The 19,794-nt window shown below is 44.7% G+C and overlaps 1 protein-coding gene and 1 long non-coding RNA gene across 5 annotated transcripts in view; one reads left to right on the plus strand and one right to left on the minus strand.

Moving 5' to 3' along the window:
• Window positions 1–11,475: 11,475 nt before the first annotated feature.
• Window positions 11,476–14,574, minus strand: LOC140517610 (uncharacterized). Its single transcript, XR_011971650.1, has 2 exons — window positions 13,195–14,574; window positions 11,476–13,104 (listed from the first exon to the last, which is right to left on the minus strand). It is a non-coding gene; the product is annotated as an uncharacterized lncRNA (long non-coding RNA).
• Window positions 14,575–15,428: 854 nt separating this feature from the next.
• Window positions 15,429–19,794, plus strand: part of EDRF1 (erythroid differentiation regulatory factor 1) — a 38,285-nt gene continuing 33,919 nt past the window's right edge. For all 4 annotated transcript variants that reach the window (XM_072629028.1, XM_072629027.1, XM_072629026.1 and 1 more), the window contains exons 1-2: window positions 15,429–15,639; window positions 18,693–18,901. In XM_072629028.1, the coding sequence (XP_072485129.1) occupies window positions 15,544–15,639; window positions 18,693–18,901 (305 nt within the window). In that variant the 5' untranslated portion in view covers window positions 15,429–15,543. The remainder of the gene's footprint in view (window positions 15,640–18,692; window positions 18,902–19,794) is intronic.

A 19,794-nucleotide genomic window follows, 5' to 3' on the forward strand; every position in this document is an offset into this window, starting at 1 on the left:
ACCCAAGGAGTACCATGACACTTGGGCAGAGACTGGTGAGTCTATCTGCCTCAAGTCCTTCTCCTCCTATCCACTCCCCACTTGTCTGTCCTGTCCTGTCCTGTCCATACTCTGAGGCTCAGATGCCAATAGGCCTCTGCCTCAGGGCTCTTCTGGACCCTCCTGGATTGAGTGATTATCAATAGTAACTGTTGCTGTTTCCCTCCCAGTCTGATGTGTTTCTTTTTCTTTGCCTCATTAAACGGGCCATGCCCTGGCTACTTTTTTAATGCCAAGTGCTGCGCTGACCACTGGACATATGAGGAAAAATATGTATTCCTGACTAAAGTAAAAAACCAAAATTAAGTGCCCATTGAACAGAGAACCTCTCTGTGAAGATTTAAGATCTAGTCCCCACCTTCATGGAGCTTCATCTAGTACAGTGGTTTTCAAAGTGCATCTGGGGGCCCATGAGGCTGAGACTATTTTCACAATAATACATTTTATTTAATATCAATACACATAATCCCCCAGAACAAAAAAATCTGAGGTTCTCAATAATTTTAAAAAGATAAAGAGTTCCTGAGACCAAAATTTTGGAAAATGAAGGAGACAGGCTGGTCATGCAGCAAGAATGAAAACTAGCAGACTCAACAAAAAGAAAAGGGAAGGGAAAGGGAAAGTTGGAAAGGGAAGGGAAGGGAAGGGAAGGAAAGGAAAGGAGAAAGGAGAAAGGAGAAAGGAAAAGGAAAGAAGATCATGCCATCATTCTTAAACAGGACTATTCAATGATTGGGCGTTACCTCACCCTAAGTGAGTACCTGCGAAGAACTTTGCCAGTGCATCCTCTGTCATCTCCAGTCATCCTGATGAATATCTGGTCACTGGATTCAAATGACTCTGGAGGAGAAAAGGAGATTGGTGACTTGCACAGCCTTCTCTCACTTAAAACAAGGTCAAGTGCAAGTCATGTCATCATTTCTCTGATGGCATGGTCTTCTTCAGCAACGAAAGATGAACACAACTCTCCATTTGCCACTAAAGGGATTTTCCCGAAACCCAGGTTTGATCATGTCACCCCCTACTCAACCAGCTCCAGTGGCTCCAGATTGTCTGGGGGGGATACAAAATTCTCTAGTGAGTGTTCCAAGCCCTTCATAACCTGCCCCTTCCCACCTTTCCAGTCTTCTCACACCTTACTCCCCTGACACACACTCTCGGATCCAGTGACACCAGCCTTCTGGCTCTGTCTCTCATCTGTGAGCATTCTCTCTGGCCGTGTTCCCTGCTTGGAGTGCTTCTCCTCCTTGTCTCTGCTGTATTGCCTTCCCTGGTTTCCTTTAATCCCAACTAAAATCCCACTCTTCCCTCTTCTTTCAAGTGCCTTCTCTCTGGTTTCTATCTCCAATTTATTCTGCATGTAGCTTGTTTGTGTATATTTGTTTTTTGGTTGCCTCCCCCATTAGATTGTGAGCTCCCTGAGGGCAAGGACAGTTTTTCACTTCTTTCTGTATCTCCACTGCTTAGCACTGAGCTTAGTGCACAGTAGGAGCTTAAGAAATGTTCATTGATTTTTCCAGTTTTCCCCGCAGTTTTTGTCAAATAGTGGGAAAACTGGAAAATTGTATGGCAGAAACTGGGCATAGACTAACATCTTACACCATATACCAAAATAAAGTCCAAATGGGTCCATGATTTAGACATAAAGGTTGATGCTATAAGCAAACTGGGAGAGTATGGAATAGTTTACCTGTCAGATTTATGGAGAATGGAGGAATTTATGACCAAACAAGAGATAGAGAACATTCTGAAATGCAAAATGGATAATTTTGATTACATTAAATTGAAAAGTTTTTTGCACAGAGTCAGTGCAATCAAGATTAGAAGGGAAGCAGAAAATTGGGAAAGAATTTTTACAACCAGTATCTGTGATAAAGGCCTCATTTCTAAAATATATACAGAACCGAGTCAAATTTATAAGAATACAAGTCATTTCCCAATTGATAAATGGTCAAAGGATATGAACAGGCAGTTTAAACAGAAAGAAATTAAAACCATTTATAATCATATGAAAAAAATACTCTAAATCACTATTGATTAGAGAAATGCAAATCAAAACAACTCTTAAGCACCACATCACACCTATCAGATTAGCTAACATGACAAAACAGAAAAATTATAAATTCTGGAGAAGATGTAGGAAAATTGGAACACTAATCCACTGCTGGTGGAGTTGTAAACTGATCCAACCATTCTGGAGAGCGATTTGGAACTATGCCCAAAGGTCTATAAAACTGTGAATATCCTTTGACCTAGCAATACTACTTCTAAAGTTATATCCCAAAGAGATCATAAAAATGGGAAAAAGACCCACATGTATAAAAATATTTATAGCAGCTCTTTTTGTGGTGGCTAAGAACTAAACATGTAAGGGATGACCATCAACTGGGAAATGACTTGAACAAGTTGTAGTATATGAAGTAATGGAATATTATTGTGCTACAAGAAATTATGAGCAGAAGAACTTGGACTTACATGAACTGATGCTGAGTGAAGGAAGCAGTACCAGGAGAACATTGTAACTATTGTGCTGTGACTGACTTTGATAGTTCTTCTCAGCAATGCAAGGATCTAAGACAACTCTAAAAGACTCATGACAGAAAATACCATCCACATCCAGAGAAAGAAATATGGGGTCTGAATACAGATTGAAGCAGACTATTTGCTCTCTTTTTTTGTTTAGTTTAATTTTGTTTTTTCTTTCTAATGGGTTCTCCCATTCGTTCTAATTCTTCTATACAACATGACTAATGTGAAAATATGTTTAATAAAAATTCTATACAGAGACTATATTGAATTGCAGGCTGTCTGGAGGGGGAGGCATGGGGGGGAGGCAGAGAAAATTTAAAACTTGTGGAAGTGAATATTGAAAACTAAAAATAAATTTCTAAAAAAAAGAAATGTTCATTGATTGATTGAAGACACTGTCAAGTTGCTCTCGTTGCAGACTTGCTTCTCAGCCTCAGGTGAGATCACAAAACTGAATTTTCATATTTCTGAAACCTAATATAGCTCAGATCTTTCAACAAAGAAGTAAAGAAAACCTGTATAAGTGCATCACCTGAGCCTAAATACTGTTTATGAAAATTATACTATTTCAGACATGACAATCATTTTGTTCAAATTATTTTCTTCTGGAAGATGTGTAGAAAGATGGAAATAGCTTTTCTTTATGCTTAGTAATTTCCAATGAGCCCCTCTTTGTATAATTTCCTTCTCATTTCCCTCATCTCCCGTCCCACAAATATGATCACCACAAACATGGCCCCTGAGGAGAAAAAAAAATGGCAGAAAAATGAGGAGTTTAGTGGTTGATAGGTCTTACTGAGGAAATGAGGTAGAATAATTATGTAAATGAGCTGACACATGGAAATAACCTTCCAGCACCCTGACCTCATACTTACTCACCCTCTTTTCTGCCAATGACCATCAACCATATTCTACATTGGCTGCCCATAAGCACAGCCCCCTTTCCCCCTTGCCCTTACCATCACCTGGAACTGTTCCACTTGGGACATTCCACTCTCTGACCTCAACCTCCCTTTAGCTTTCGACCTTTCCCACTCCCACAATTTTCTTTGCGCTCATTTCTACCCTCAATTATAGGGTTATAGATTTGGACCTGGAAGGGACCTTGGAAATCATCTCTATCCCTGTCATTGTACTGAGGAGGAAGCAAAGAGCCACAAAAGAGAAATGACCTGTTCACCTAGGGAGAATGTGGTAGATTTGGAATTTGAACCCAGGTCCTTAACTCTGTGTCCAGTACTTAATCCCCTGAGCCACACTGCCTCCCAATCCTGTACTTTAACCACTGAATTAAGCTGCCTCCTAGCCTTCCCTAAGCTCCAGTCCATCAACTCCCTTCTGCTCTCACTTGCCTCCCTATCCAGCTGATACATTATGGTCAAACTTCTCATTTTCCTCCTAGAATTCCTCGCCCACTAGACCTTCTGCCTTACCTGTTTTGACAGTCCCCAAGTTGGGTAAATTCTCCCAACAAACTTCTCTGATCATACTGCCATTCTCCTAGGACTCTGAACATGGTTGGAGAAATCTGGTTCTGTATAACACCATCAACTGTCAGCTGGGTCCTAGATGCCCTTTGGAAATCACTGAATTCACCTCTAGCTGACCTCTTGCAGGATTCCTCACAAAAGTTGTGCTGCACCTTTTCTATTTTCTGGCAATCCCAACCCTGGCCCCTCACTTGCACCTTGCCTCTCACTTTACTGAGAAATTTGAAGTCACCTGAGTAGAGTTCCCTCAGTTTCCACCTTTCTGCCCCTGCATCTCAATTTTTTTCTGTATCCTTACCCATCGTTTTTCTTCTTTTTTTCTCTTCCTTTAGGATCCAGAGCAAGTAATTTAACCTCTCAATGCTCTAGGCAACTGAATAAGATTATAAATTGTAAATGCTGCCCTGCATTGGTTGAGGGAGTTTCCTCATTGGGAATTCTCTATATCATTTAAATCACATGTCTAGTCTTCATGCCTTCTGCTCCATAGAAGCCATGTCCCTCCTTTCCAGGGCTAACCCTTTTGCCTGTCCCCAGAATCCATCCATTCCACCGTCTTTGCTCTTATCAGTCAGCCTTTGGTTTCTGTGCATCATGAACAGCTCCCCATCCTTGGACTGCTTTCCTTTGACCTACAAAAGGTTCCTCTTCCCCATCCTACAATTTTTCAAACAAAATCCCTTTCCTTTTGCTCCATTATCCTTTCAAACAACTACCCCATACCTGTCTTTCCTTTGGTCACCAAAAGTAGTCAGCCCCTACTTCCACCAGTTTCTTAGCACACCCAAGAGGTAGAAGAGTATAGCAGAAAGAATGCTGGAATTGGGTTCTGATGACATGGGCTCAGCTTCCTCTTCTACTAATATCTTTGTTGCCCGGGGCACTAGCTGATTTCTACAGGCCCTCAAAGCTCTGGATCCAGGATCCAATGTTCTCTCCCTTATTGTTCTCTCCTCCTGCAGCTGAGCACCACCTCTACTGTTCTACTGAAACTTCATTCTTATATATGACTAATTGATGGTTGGAGCCTTTGACCTTTTCTCCATCTTACTCCTCCTGAACCATGTCCTTCTTGAAGTTCTTTCTTCTCATGACTGCCATGATGGTGTCATTCTTACTCCTTCTGATCAGGCCACCATCTCTAGCCCCAACCACTACCCTCATGGAGTTTCATGTTTCCAGACAAGCTTTGAACATAACCCAGCATTTCAGATTCAACCTGGCTAATGTTGAATAGAACATCTCTATGTCCAGCTCTTCTACTTCAGATGAGTGTTTGTTCTTGCTCCTTATGACATAGGTCACCCACTAACCAGTAGAGTTGATAGCTCATTTCCGTTTGTTTTCAAATAGTGAGTATGTTACCCAAACCATCAAGTTTCCAGCCTCTGGGTCAGTGGAACCTCTAGTTCTATAGAAACAATTGAAGTCAGGAAGTCTACCTAGTTCTGTAACTGCTTAGTGTCTTTTTTCATCATAAGCTTTCTCCAGAATATCAGTCACCCCGATCAAAACTTCCCAATTAGCCCAGTGGCCCATAGACTAGATATGAACGACATCCCTTTCATTGCCTCTTGGGTGATTGCCATGTTCTTTGCATTTTGCTGTTTCGTGATGCACAGATCAACATAGGCAACCCAAAAGAGTTAATTTATTTCTGCCTTGACCTAGTAGAACATAAGCAACTTGAGGGTAGAATTGGCCTTCATTTTATTTTCTTATCCCCACCACCTAGCATAGCGCCTTGCATGTAATAAACATTTGTGGGATTGAATGAACAAATGAAGGAGTTCCTTCCAATTAATCAGCACTGTACAATTGTAACTGAAATGACTTTAAGAGGATTTGTGTCTTTTGGCCCATTCTCAGTACACATATTTTTTCTTGACGTTAGTGATCAAGATGAATGTTCATATTAAGAACCTGTTCAATCTCTAAGCTGTCTATAGATACTGTTCCTGGGAGACAATGTTTATTTCACATTTGTTATTTTTTTCAAAGATTTGTCAGACTGTGCATACCCTTTGATCCAATACCACTGCTAGGTCTATATCTCAAAGACATCCAAAAAAGGGAGAAAGGACCTATTTGTACAAAAATATTTATAGTGGTTCTCTTTGTGGTGGCTAAGAGTTGGAAACTGAAGGGATGCCCATCAGTTGGGCAATGGCTAAACAAGCCATGGCATAGGATTATAATGGAATATTATTGTGCTATGAGAAATGAAAAGCAGGATGATTTCAGAAAAACCTGGAAAGACTTACCTGAACTGATGCAGAGTGAAATGAACAGAACCAGGAGAACATTGTACACAGTAACAACAATACTGTTCAATGAAGAATGGTGAATAAGTTAGTTATTCTCAGTAATACAATGATCTAAGACAATCCCAAAGGACTAATGTCGAAGACTCCAGAGAAAGAATATTGTTTGAATACAGACTGAAGCAGGCTATTTTTCACTTTCTTTCATTTTTTTCTTTTATTCTAGTCTTCTTGCACAAAATGACTAATATGGAAATATTTTACATAATTGCACATGTATAACCTATATCAGATTGCTTACCATTTCAGGGAGAGAGGGGTAGAATTTGGAACTCAAAACTTTAAATTAAGATGTTTTTAAAAAACTTTTAAGATTTTTTCACTAAGACAAGTTTAGTTATCCTCTAAAATAGTCATTTCTTGGCTCTCAAGAATGGAACCCATGAATAAGACAGACATCAGTAAAATGCAAGTAAGGGACGGGACCACCACTGATTGTATTTTCTCAGTCAAGATGTTCTCCCTATTGACTTCCTTGATTGTATTAATAAAACCACCATCACCCAAGCTCAAAACCCAGGGTCACTTTTTGACTTCTTTAACTGTTTTTACACCCTAATCCATTTAGCTAGAGTCCTTGAAGACACCAAGGGAAAGTGCCAGAGTCAGACAGGTAACCAGCATTTATTGAGCATTTACTGTGTGTCAGACATGGAAACTTGGGTTCAAATCCCACTTCTTTTCCTAATTGAGGGGGTGTGGAAGGGGGAGAATGGGCATCTGACAATAAAATTGAAAAAAAATTCTATCTCTGACATTTACTAGCAATGCCTATGTTTCCTCATCTAAATGGGAATAATAATGCCTGTAATACCTATTTCTCAGGAAGGTTATGAGGCTCTAATAAGATAATTTATATAAAGTACTTTGCAAACTTTAAAGTGCTATATCAATTGGTTCCCTCCTTTCCAGAACCCTTACCTTCACCACTCACATAGTGAATAAAGGGCAAAAGAAATAGGTTTAAAACCTGTTTCTAGCATTTAGTAGCTGTAAAACCCTGAGAAAGACCTTTCGCCTATCTGGGCCTCAGTTTCCTCTTTTGTAAAATGAGGGGGTTGGCTTCAGTGACCTCTAAGATCCTTTCAGCTATAGAGCTTGGATCCTAAGACCCCAATTCCCATTTCTGTTCTGTCCTGCCCACAGCTTCCCTGTCTCAGTTCTCTCCCAGTTCCAACATGGCCCAAACATAGCTACTCCTCAGTTTCCTAATATTGCTCCTCAACTCAAAAACCAACAGCATTTACCTCATCAGACACATGAGGTCCAGACACTTTTGCCTGGTTTTCAAGGCCTCCTCAACTATCTGACCTAACCTTTCCCATTTTATCCCAAGCTACTTGCATTCCGACGCCCACAACCCTGGTCACGTGCCCTGGGCTTTTCTCCCTCTGTGTCTTAGCTCACACTGCTCTCCCTGATTACCTGCACCCCCTCACTCTGACTAGGGGAGAACTTCCTCTTTTCCAAAGCCTGCCCAAATGCCACCTGTCCTGGGAAGTTCTCCCTGATATTCCCTAGCTGATGATCTATCTATTATCCGTTATCCAAATTCCTGTAGCCCTTCATCTATACCTCTGTGGCAACTGGTCCCATTAGTCAGTCAATCAGTGAGTCACTCAGCATTTATTAAGCACCTATTATGTGCTTGTTTTATTTGGTAAGTTAGAAATAAAAAAACTTTCTAAAAGACCTCAAAAAAGCTTGCAATCTAAGACAACACTAAAAAGGAGCTTGAAATCAAAGTGGGGAGGAAGCTATCAGTGAAAAGATCAATCAGAGAAGTCCCAAGAGAAATGAGACGCTTTGAGCTGAGCTCCCTCCTTAAATGGACGTTGGGAGCCTATGGTTCCACTCTCCAGAGGCGCTGGGGATCATGCTGAAGCAGCATCCCATGGCTGAGGAGGTCTCCCAATAATGAACGTTCGTTAGCAGGTATAAACAGGTGCCTCATCTCCCCTGCTACAGTGTGAGCCCCTAGTAGGCAGGTAGAGGGTGGTTGCGTTCTTTGTGTGCTTCAGGACCCTAACTCAAAGCCTTGCACGCAAAAAGTCCATTATCAAGGTTTGCAGAAGGAATGAAGTATTCTATTGTGTGGTGAAAATGTTCCCATCGAGATTTCAAGTTACATTTCTCACTGAAATGGAGTCGATTTGCACCATCTACTGGAGTAAATCACTATGCACGCCCAGGTTTCAGAACAACAAAATCATATTTTAGGATCCATATATGATGAAGAGAAGGGCCCTTTTGACATGCTGGAAATACCAAATGCTAATTTACAACAGAGAATATTTTCTAAATTCAACTGTTTGGCCATCGGATTTAATTATCGACCTAAATCAAGAAATGGTACTGTTGCTTATAAAAATAAAATGATTAAACCAATAACATCCACCAAAGAGATAAAAATGCAAATCAGAAGGCAAGCAAAAATCAAAATACGTTATCATTTGCCCACTTAGTCTTATTTTTTTAAAAAAAGCATTCAGCAGACAATTGGAGAATGATAGGAAACAAGCAAACAGGATAATAAAGGAAACATAATTCAGCATTAATTAAAAGAGAAATCACCCAGTGAAAACGTGATAGCCTTTATATTCTAGAGCAATAATCATTGTCAGGGCTTAATAACAGGCTGAACACAAAAACACAAAATTTTCATTTAGGCTTTTTGATGTTCCAAAAGAAAACCCAACCCCAATGTTTCTGCTTCCAAAGCTTTATTTCTGAGTTTAGAGGAGCAGCATTTAATATCACTGTATAATTGACATGCCTTTAGAAAAGTGACACCTGTAATATCTACCACTCTCCTGAAATAGCTTAGAATGGCAGCCCCATCCCTTCTCCTTACTCAAGGCCATTTTTCATTTATTTTGCACCTATCATGGGTATTTTGTCTCCAAACTGATTTTTGAAAGATGTCAAATGTTAGCTATCATTGGCAACGTCAAAGTATACAGAATGTTAACGAAAAATGTTTTTATAAATAAGTCCTCCAAAAATAACATACAAGAAACAAAAATCTGATTGACATTCACATTAGAAAAAAAGCATTCTATGTAAGGAGAATCCCAGTTTGAATTTCCTTCTTGGACAGACAACCTTGTACAGGATGAGCCATTGGGGACCACAAGGTGTCACAGGAGCCACAAGGAAGATTTCCTTTATCTAGATATTTTCCTTTCCTTATGATTTTATTTTAAAACTTCTCACATTTGGTAGAAAAGAATGTTTTTAGTTTCAATTGGAAAGTTCCTTTATCTTTAAAGTGACAATTTTAGAAAAAAAAATAAGCTACTTTTTGGGTGATTTTTGAATACTCCAATATTTCCACCTGGCGCTCTTCACACCATGGTAACATGGTCTGGTAACACCCTCTTTCCAGCTCCCCTTTACAGGGTACCTCCTTGCCTTAGAATGTAAGTTTCTAATATTTTTATTACAAAGTATGGCTCTTGCGGGGTACAGGGATGAGTTACATAACGGGAAGTTAAGGCACATAAAATGCAATGTAAAAACAAAAAAAAAAAAAAAAAAAGAAAACCAGAATAGAAGCCCTTGGCAGGCCATTACTATCCTGGTTGCTTGTATCTATATCCTGAGGGCTTAGTACAGTACCTGGGACATCTGTTGTTCAGTCATCTCAGTCATGTTCGACTCTTCGAGACTCCATTAGGAGCTTTCTTGGCAGAGATATTGGAAGGGCTGGCCATTTCCTTCTGTAGCTCATTTTATAGATGAGAAAACCAAGGCAAACGAGGCTGGATTTGAACTCTGGTCCTCCTGACTCCAGGCCTGGCACTCTATGCACTATGGTGCCACCTAGGTGCCCTCTGGCACATAGTAAGCACTTGGGTTCTCTAGCTCTCACAATTATCTACATAAACTTCTCCAGTTCATTCCAAAGGGAGCTAAGTTACTTATTCTATACACTTATCCCTTCCATTTCACGACTTTCCCCATCATGGTTTCAATATATCGCAAGTCAGCACGAGAAATTATATGGTCGCGGACAACACAGAACCTGTGACCAAGTATTTAACCCACATTTTACAAGGTGTTGTAAATACCATAAAAGAAAAAGAAAAAATTTCAAACTTCTTCTCTGGTATGAAGGGAGGCCCAAAAAATTTTATATGGATTTTCCAGATTTTATTGGCATTGTGCCCCTAATCCACACCTCCACCCTCCACTCCCGTGATGTAAAAGGGATAACCACTAGGTTTCTTTGAAATCTGTGACAAGAAACTTCTAGGTGAAGTTCATAAGAACCTGAACCCTAGAGCAAAGAATCCAAAGGGGCCTTTGCTAGCCCTCATCCTAGCTGTAACCACCATGGTGAAGCATCTGTCCTTCCACAAGAACCCAGCTACAATTTGAGCCACATCCTTCACCAAATCTTTTTGGCTCATGCCCCAATCCAGGGAAACCCTGGAAATGTCAATTTTTGATTCACTTTGCTGTGGGCAATAAGGTCCTCAACAACCCTGACAGAACATGGGATAAGGTATAGATTTGTGCGTGTGTGTGTGTATACAAACGTGTGTCTCTCTATAAATGTATATACACATATATACATGCTTATAAATATATGCGTGTAGAGACATAATGCATATAAATGTATATGGTTTTACCAACAAAAAAATAGAACGAGCTCATACGCAGCCCATAAACAGTTAGAAAAACTTTCCAATTTCCCATAGGTATCTCTACAGACCTTACGACACACTATTCCATTATCTTGGTACTGCTGGAAAATGGATATTCAGCCACTCCACCCCACTCCCATGATAGCATCCATATGACCAACTGGTCAAGTCTGGGCTGGCTCCTCCTTGTTTTAAGGTTATAGTTGCATGTCTTGCAGCTTCTTGGCACCAGCCACTCCTCAGGTTTCTATGGTTTCTTAGTGTAATGGGGGTCTGAACATGGGTCAGCCTCTCCACTACACTTCCAAATTTTGAAAAATTTGCCCTAACACGCCATCCATGCCCCCAGTCCTTAACCATCCAGTGGGGTCCCTGGGGAGCCATAACTGCTGTCCCTCTCCTTATTCCCCCCAGTGCTATACAGGAAAGAGTCTCAAAACAGTCGATGTGGAATGATCTTATTTAGTCCCAGGTGAACAGGCAAAAATCACAGTTATCCCCAAATACAAGCTTTACAGATTTAATAAATAAGGAACGTTTCATGAAATTTCCTGAAGATTCCTATCTGCTTAACACTCAAGCACCTGACTTGGTGCTCTAATGGCCTTCCTTGACCCAAAAGCAAAACAACACCAACAAAAACCAAAACACCAGAAAAGAACAAGCAAAGATTAAAGGAAGCTGTCTGCCTGGTCCGCACCCAGATTTCTACACTACAAGTTGCTCTCTCTGAAGGGACTGAGGGCTTGAGTGAATCAGAAATCCCATCCCTCCTCCCTCTCAGGCCTGAGATCACCCGCCTTGGCTAGTTCCCTGCAAACAAACCTGGCAGCATCAAAGGCTGGGCGAGGTCACACTTTCCCTGTTCCCTCAGGCTCCACTCCTCTCTTTGCTAATCGGATCAATTAATTCCCACTAATGTGACAATGGTAGTTTTCCCTCCTCCTCCAGGGTAAACAGAGTTCTTTGGAAGGGAGGGAGAGTGGGGTAAGTAGGGTTCTCCATTTCATCTAAGTCGCACCCCATGCAGCAAACCCCATGATCTTGGCAGAGCTGCCAAGCCCTCAAAAACTGTAATGGCCGGGAGAAGAGGAGGGCTTTTCTAGAATCTTCTCCAAGCACTTTAAAGTAGGACTGGCATTTGTCCGTCCAGTCAGTGACACGTCCCCTGTCTGGCTGGAGACCAAATGATTTCTGAAGGTTTTTACCAAGGTTGACTCTTGCACGTGGTTTCCATTACCATCGGATAAATCAAGAAATCATTGAGTCTTTCAGGAAAAAACATGCAGATCATGTTAGCATTGTTTTGTCCACGAATCAGAGGATCTCAGATTAATTTAATGCCTTTCTAAGGATACGCGTGATCCCACACCCGGAGCCTTAACTAGCCAAAACTACACATGGAGTAATAATAGATGGAGAGGGAGGTACACAGGGAGAGAGGCCACACTACGGGGAAAGAGTTTGAGGGTATCCAAAATAAGTCTCAGGAGGACAGTCACATCATGGGCTCACTTATGCCAGGAGGGGCATCCTGGTTCCCAGGAGCTCCAAAGGAGTCAGTAGCATCCTGCAGCCCTGATGGGTTGCAGGGATAGTGGTCACCACGCAGTGAAAGCATAGGCTCCTACCCTCCTACATGTCAGCTTCTTGGACAAAGCCTTGTTTGCCCTGGGTTGGTTACAGCCCTGGCCAGTCTTAATTCATTGGACTGATTTTGTGGATAAATAGCCAGAGGTCCCCTTCCAAGAGTAGCTTTTTTCCAATCTTTTTTTTAGTGCTGCTCTTTCCTTCTGACTTGTCACAAAGACAAGGCCAAGTGCTTTGACAGAATGATGACAAGGAGGTACATGGATGTCAGACAATTTGGGGATTGTCTCCTTGTAAAGGGTCCTTTATACAGAAATCTGAAAGCATGCCAGGAAAATGGGACAGACTGGCCCTTTTGTTGACATAAAAATGATCACAATCATTTGTGATAAAGAACTGAGCTCTGAATATTTTGCAGTGTAGCTGGTGGGCAGGAGAATGCTGATGGATAACCACATCTGTGCATGCCGGCTCTCATTCCTAGAGAAAATTAACGTAAATGCAAAAGTGAAAAATAGCCCACAGGAGATCCCTTCCTAGATTCACCCAGAAGTACCTGTCTGGACCGACCTTTCCTAGTAGTTTACTCCATCTCAGGAATCCCCGTTGAGTTGAATGTCAAGGAAAAAGGGATAACGTGTTCTCCAGGCCAGTGGAAAACACAATTCTTGCATTAGATTTTGGGAACAAGAGTCAATCGGTGACTGTAAAGCCTTATGCCCCAGTGCTGGGGGAATGATAATCCCCACCCCACCCCTCCACCCCTAATTCACTCTGTAGACCATGTGGTAGATGTGTGATTAGCAAAATGATTCATTAGCCTCTCTGAAGGAAAGGTGCAGGACCCTGACTGAGGACTTGAAGGAGATCCCCCCCAAAACAGCATCTTTCCCATCCAAAGGCTCTTGGGCTTTATTATGTGTAATGCATTTTCAACCCATTCCCGGCTTAAAGAGTTATTGATACTAATGAAATTGCTTTTAGGATTAAAGGGACCCAAGAACCAGCTGAGGAGGGCAAAGACTACTGGGGAATGTCATAGGATCACAGATCTAGAAGTAAATGGGCTGAGGCCATTGAATTCAACCCCCCTCATTTTACAGATGAGGAAACTGAGGGAGAGAAAAATTAGGTGACTTGCATAAGGTCAACCAGGCAGCTTTAAAGATGCACTGTCCCAGTTATGAAACTAATGGGGAAAAAAAGGCTGCTCCCAACCAATGTCCACATCTGTCCTGGTTCTCCCCTCTCAAAGTCTTCTCTGTGGGTGACACCATCTGTAGGGATCTAGACAAGTGTCAAATCCCATCACATTTAAATTATCAATTAAGCTTTAAAAAGGAGACACAAAATATCCCTTTCTTGGTCATCCACGTCCTGTGATTTCTGGTTTCACACGGGCCTGGTGAGGTCTTGTAACTCTGGACCACCATGTTGGCCCACTTGTCATCACCAAGGATGCCTTCCCCTTTGGGTCCTCTTCTTCTTTTCCCTATCCCCAGCAGACCAGACCCCACCCAACTGTCTGACTGCTTTTGGAAGGATGGAAGGCACTGACGTTGTCCTCTGATGAGATGAAGGCCCACCAGGACTTAGGCCTGACCTGCCAACGTCCTACGGTCCTCCAGACCTGCCTCGGCCCCTCCGTGTGTCCTTTGGGCTGGAGCATTGCCGCTGGGCCCATCATCCATCCATCGATGGATCAGTTCCGTGGGTTATCTCTCCACCGGACTGGGCTCAGTTCTAGTGCTGAGCCCGGGCTTGGCAGACCAAGGTCCTCGCTCCTTTTTCATTCATTCAGATCTGTCTCAGTTCCTTCTCCTGGCCCGGCCCCACCCCCACCCCCACAGGGCCCGGAAGATTACTTGGCGCAGACCTGCCTTCTCTGGGTATCCATTCACGTGCCCCATGCACTCTTTACGTCCGATAGACGGGGAGCTCTTACGGCCCCCGGCTCTCTAGCACGGGCTGGTCCACAGCCTCGGGACTGCTTTCCCGCCTCTGGGCCTTTGGCGGCGGCCCGAACCGGACCCACCAGGCCAGTTCCAGTGGGACAACTCAGCGGCCCTCCCCTCCCCGAGGGCGTCCTGCCCCACCGAAGGTCTCTGCAGGGCCAAGAGCTGCGTGGTTACCTCGGGCTTCAGGGGCCTTAAACCCAATCGCCGCGGGATCCCCGGGACTGGACCCTGGTCTGGCCCAAGCCCCGCTGCGGGGCTACCTCGGGGCCCTCCCCCGTGGGCTGTTTGTACTGAGGGGCCGCCCTGCAGCTGGCTCTGGGAGAGCCTCGCACAGCGCAGTCCTGCCCCCTCCATCCAAACCCGCGGCCGCTCCTGGGGGGGTCCGGGCGGGATCTTCAGCCCTGGCCCAACACGGGGCGGGCTCCCAGCTCCGCGGCGCACTGCCCGACTGCCGTCCTGGGCCTCAGTTTCCCCCTCAAGTACAACGAGCCCCTTAAACCGCGCGTCCTCAGGCAGCCGGGCTCCCGGGCCTGTTTTCCTAGCCACGCCCCCAGACAGCGAGGAGGAGAGGGGGAGGAGAAGGGGGGAAGAGAAGAGGAGGGCGACGAGAGGAGCAATAAATCTCGTGAGACTTTGTCTGCCTCGAGGGGAGCAGGCGCATGCGCAAGGCCAGTTTAGCGTGGAAGCGTCGCCTTGCGCCGGAGGTGGTGAACCTGCGCATGCCCAGGGACGGGGGGGGGGGGGGGGGGGGGGGCGAGGGAAAGGTGGCCTGCCCTCGCGAGATTTTGCATGGCGACGCTTCCGTCTCCCGTGCGACCGTCCTTCCTTCCTTCCTGCCAGGGCGGAAGTGGTCTGTGAAGAGCAGTGGGAGTCGCTGCCCAGGAGGCGGGGGGTCCCTCCTTCCGCCCGTTCCGGAGGGAGGCCGGGGCCGGGCCGGAGCCTGGCCTGCGGCGGAGCCGCCATGGCGGATCCCAGGGAGGCGGGCGCCGAGACACCGCCGGGGCCCAGCGGGCTGAGCGCCCTCCCGGGAGAGGCGGCCGAGGAGCCGGCTCCGCAGGTAACCGCGAGGGGCCCCGGCAGGCCTCCCAGGGCGGGCACCTCCTTTCTTTTCTTAACGTCTGCAGGGCAGAGCCGACGGGGATCCGGCTCTGGAGGAGCTCGGTGTGGATCCTGGGCGGGGCTCTGGAGGCTTTGGGCCTCTAAGCGAAAGGGGCCGGGACCCCGATGGGGGCTGGCATCCTTGGTCACTCCCGGACCTCCGCATTAGGGGCAGAGCCCGGCTGCACCGCCCTAGGGCGGCCGCAAGGTGGGGCGCGCCCTCCTGGGATCCGCCAGCCCCGGCCGCTCCTTTACCTTGTTACAAAGTAATTCTACAGTCACCCGAGTGCCTGGCCTAGGATGGGGCGAAGCTAAAGGCTGGTAGAGGGAGATTTGAAGGTTGGCAGAGAGTGAGAACACGTCAATGCCTGTGAATAGAAAGACTCGGGACTACCCCATCTGGCCTGCGTCTGACCCTAAGGGACCCTTTGCACAAGTACTGGCCTGGTTTGACGTTTCCTTGTTAATGAGTCAGAAGGTACCTGTCAGGGACGTTGTGCAGGCCTTGCTCTGTTGTTGTTCGAGTCAGACTGAGACCCGGGAAGGACCTTAGCTTGAAAGGGCCAAATCTCCCGTGGCATGCTGGCCTGTCTCCAGTGGTCCTGATCCATTCTGGCTCTGGAGGAGAAAGTGAGGCTGGTGACTTGGCACAGCCCTGCCTCACTTAAATCCAATCCACTTGTAAGCCATGGCATCCCCTTCCTGAGGTTATGGTCCTGTTCCAGATGAAAGGACAAACAAAAGGAAAAAGTACTATTCCAGCCTTCAAAGGGTACCCATAAGGAGGGGGACATCATGTAAGCAGTTAGACAACATGCAGAGTCTATGAAGGTGAACCCTAGGGGAATGTGGGTAAGGAAACACCCCAAGAAGGGCCTCCTACAGTAGGTAGGATTAAAACAAAATTAAAGGAAGCCAGGGTGGGCTGGCAAGCATTCTGAGCATGAGGGAACAGCCAGTGCAAAGAATTGGGAGTCAGGAGATGGTATCCTGTTGTGCAGAGTTCAGCAAGGAGCCCCAAGTTTCTTGATTGTAGAGTTTGTGGAAGGCAGCAAATGGTGAGAAAATGGAAAAGGTCAGAAAGGGTCAGGTTGTGTAGAGCTTTATGTGTCAAAAGGGGGATTTCTGTTTGATCCTAGGAGTGATGGGGCTACTTGAGGCCGAGTTCTGACATGTGACAGTCAGGCCTGACTCAAGCCACCAAGAAGATGAGTGCTTGTGAGGCTGAGGTACAGGAGAGACTGACCTCTGAAATGTTGGGAGAACAGAAAGTGGAAGAGGACCCTGAGGAGGGAGCAGAGGCACCAGGAGGGTGGGGAACTGCAGTGGGACTTGAGGTCCCATACCTGAAGAGTAGAGAGCAAGGTCAGATTCAATGGTGTCACTGAGGAGAAAAGATAGGAAAGGGAGGAAAGTAAGCCCACGGTTGAGATGGAGGAATTATGGTAGTCATGACCATAGAACAGTTGTGTGAGGTGGAAACATGCCATATCTTGTCTCAGTCCAACATTTATGAGATGTTTTCTCCCTGTGAATGAGGGTGATACTGGAGAGCACTCTGTAGCCAGAGGCCCCGGGTCACTAGTGACTAATTGGCTCCTTTCAGTCTGATCTGGTGCTCAGTTTTTATATGTCAAATGAAGGAGTCTGAGGTCCATTCCTGCTCTAAAACCTGTGAATCTTTTATATGAGAGACATCTTATCACCATTTAACAGAGAAAGAAACACTTAGGTTAAGAATAGCTCACAGTCCCATTTTGTTTTCAGACCTGCAGAGCACTTAATAATCCTGTGGAAAACAATGTGGCTGTTCCAGTTTTACAGAAGGAAAAACCGAGGCCCCAAATCAGCTCAGCTTGAGAAAGTGATTTTTCTGGGGTCATATAGGTCGTAGCTGACAAGTCTGGGTTCCCTAGTCTCATGCAATTTTGGAGTCGCTGGTCTGAATGAGACCATCTAGATCACATAGGTCAGTCTTCGTTTTACTGATGAGGAAACAAGCCTAAGTTAAAATGAATGAGGTGCTGAAGGTGACCCAGTTAATTCACAGCAGAGCCAGGTTCAAGGGACCATGACAAATGGCCATTCTGAGCTACCCCTAGTGTAAGACTAGCTGAGCCTCTGAGAAGAGTCTGACCATGGAGGGGATGCAGGGTCATCTGGGAGGGAATCCAGCGTAGCAGTGCAGTGAGTGAGCATTTATCAAGGGCTCCCCGTATGGTGAGTTTCCAAGAATGAGTGTGACCCTCATGTTCTTATTGAGAACAAGCCCTTCAAAGATAGCTCATAAGCAGCACAGATAGATGGGCCTGCAAGTGCAAGACCCAGGGGGCCTGAGGCTAGGGACTGGGCCAGGGCTTGCAGGGCATGTGTGGGCCTAGATGGCAGGGGGCACAAGGAGGGAAGGGTACCCCTGCTGGTTCTCCTTAAACTTAGGCATTAAGCCCTTTCCCCTCTCCCACTTAGTACCCACAGAAATGACTTAACCAAAATCCCTTCTTGATTATGTAAATTATTTATGGCTTATTTCTACATTTTATTTCTTCTGTGCCCAGGGTCACTCAGCTAGTAAGTGTCTGAAGCTGGATTTGAACTCAGGAAGATGAGTCTACTGACTCTAGGCCCAGCACTCTATCCATTCTGCTGCCTAGCTGCCCCTTCACATTTTATTTAGGACAAGTCCAAAAGTAGCTTACATGGTGGATAGGTCAATTGTAAGCTAAAGAGTAAAACGTAAGTTATAATTATTGACTAGTTTGTGTTATTTTGAAAGTAACAGATAAAAAGGGCCACTCTAAATGTAAGTTTCTCTACAATCAGGAATAAACAGTGTACAGTTAAGCTGTGTGGAATGAGTCCATTCCTTATAAAAGTCTTTTTTTCCCTAAATAATGGTACAAAATTTTTGGTTCCTTTTAGTAACCTTGATCAAATAATCTGTTTTAATAAAAAAACAAACTTTTTTTTACATAGTGCTAAGAGAGATATGAGTGCTGTGCTTTTGCCAAACAGGGATCAGTGTTACTTGTGGGAGGCAATGAAGTGAAGAGTAGGGCTGTGGTGAAGTATTCATCTGCCCCTCCACGTGCTGCCTTTGCCCGCCTCGAAGAGAAAACAGACCTCAAGCTTCCACCTGCCAACTGGCTACGGGAAAGTGCCAAACTTGGCCCAGCAGGAACCACCATTCTGGGCAACAGTAAGAGGAGCAAACCCTTCTCAAGGTAAGCCAGCATCCCACATGCCTGGAACTTTGCCTTCTCTCTGTCTGTTCTTGCTAGGACTAAGTGTATCTGTAATGACAGTCAGCCTGGAAGCAGATATGATGCTCTATCTTTGGATTCTTTACACCTAATCTCTCATATTGAATAATTGAATACATGGAGGTAATGTTTGCATAATACTTGGAAACTTGGAGAGGTAGACTTAAAATGGGTGGGGGTTGGAATGGACATAGGCATCCAGAGTGACATGCTTTACAGTGACATTAGGCATCTTTACAGATTCATGTTAGTGTTTGCTAGAAATTCTGCGTTCATAAGGAATTGCTGATCATGGAATGACAGGATGGATATTTAAAAGCTGGAAGATTCTTTATAATGGTTGCTGGTCCAGCTCCCCCTTTTTACATGACCCAGCTGAGGCCCAGAGAGATGAAGCAGTTTGCCCAAGGTCATACTGATAGTAAATGGGCAGGGTTGAGGTCAGATGCTCTAGTTTTCAGTCCTGTGCCTTTTCTGTTATCCAACATGGCTGCCCTGTAGTCTCCACGCCAGACTCCCACATATTTAGCCTGTTGTCAGTACCTTGAAGGATCTGTGATTGATTGATGCTAACTGCAGCCCCACTATTTGGTAGATGTCCTTTCGCCAATGGTGCTGAACCAGGCTGAGGAACATGGAACCATTCATCAGCTTATTGCCCTTTGCTGAAGCTGTAAGAGAGGGGTTTGTAGATCTGCCTGAAAGGCTTCTCTAGGAACTAAAGCTCTCATGTTGAGAATTTGAATCCATGGCTTCAATGTTTCATGTTTCTTTTGTGTTCATAAAACCCTCGGAGTTGAGAATTTGAAGGAAGTAGAGCACCTCGCCCAGCCTCTCATTTTATAGATGAAGAA

This window comes from Notamacropus eugenii, chromosome 1, assembly GCF_028372415.1.
Source record: "Notamacropus eugenii isolate mMacEug1 chromosome 1, mMacEug1.pri_v2, whole genome shotgun sequence".
NCBI classification, from domain to species: Eukaryota; Metazoa; Chordata; class Mammalia; order Diprotodontia; family Macropodidae; genus Notamacropus; species Notamacropus eugenii.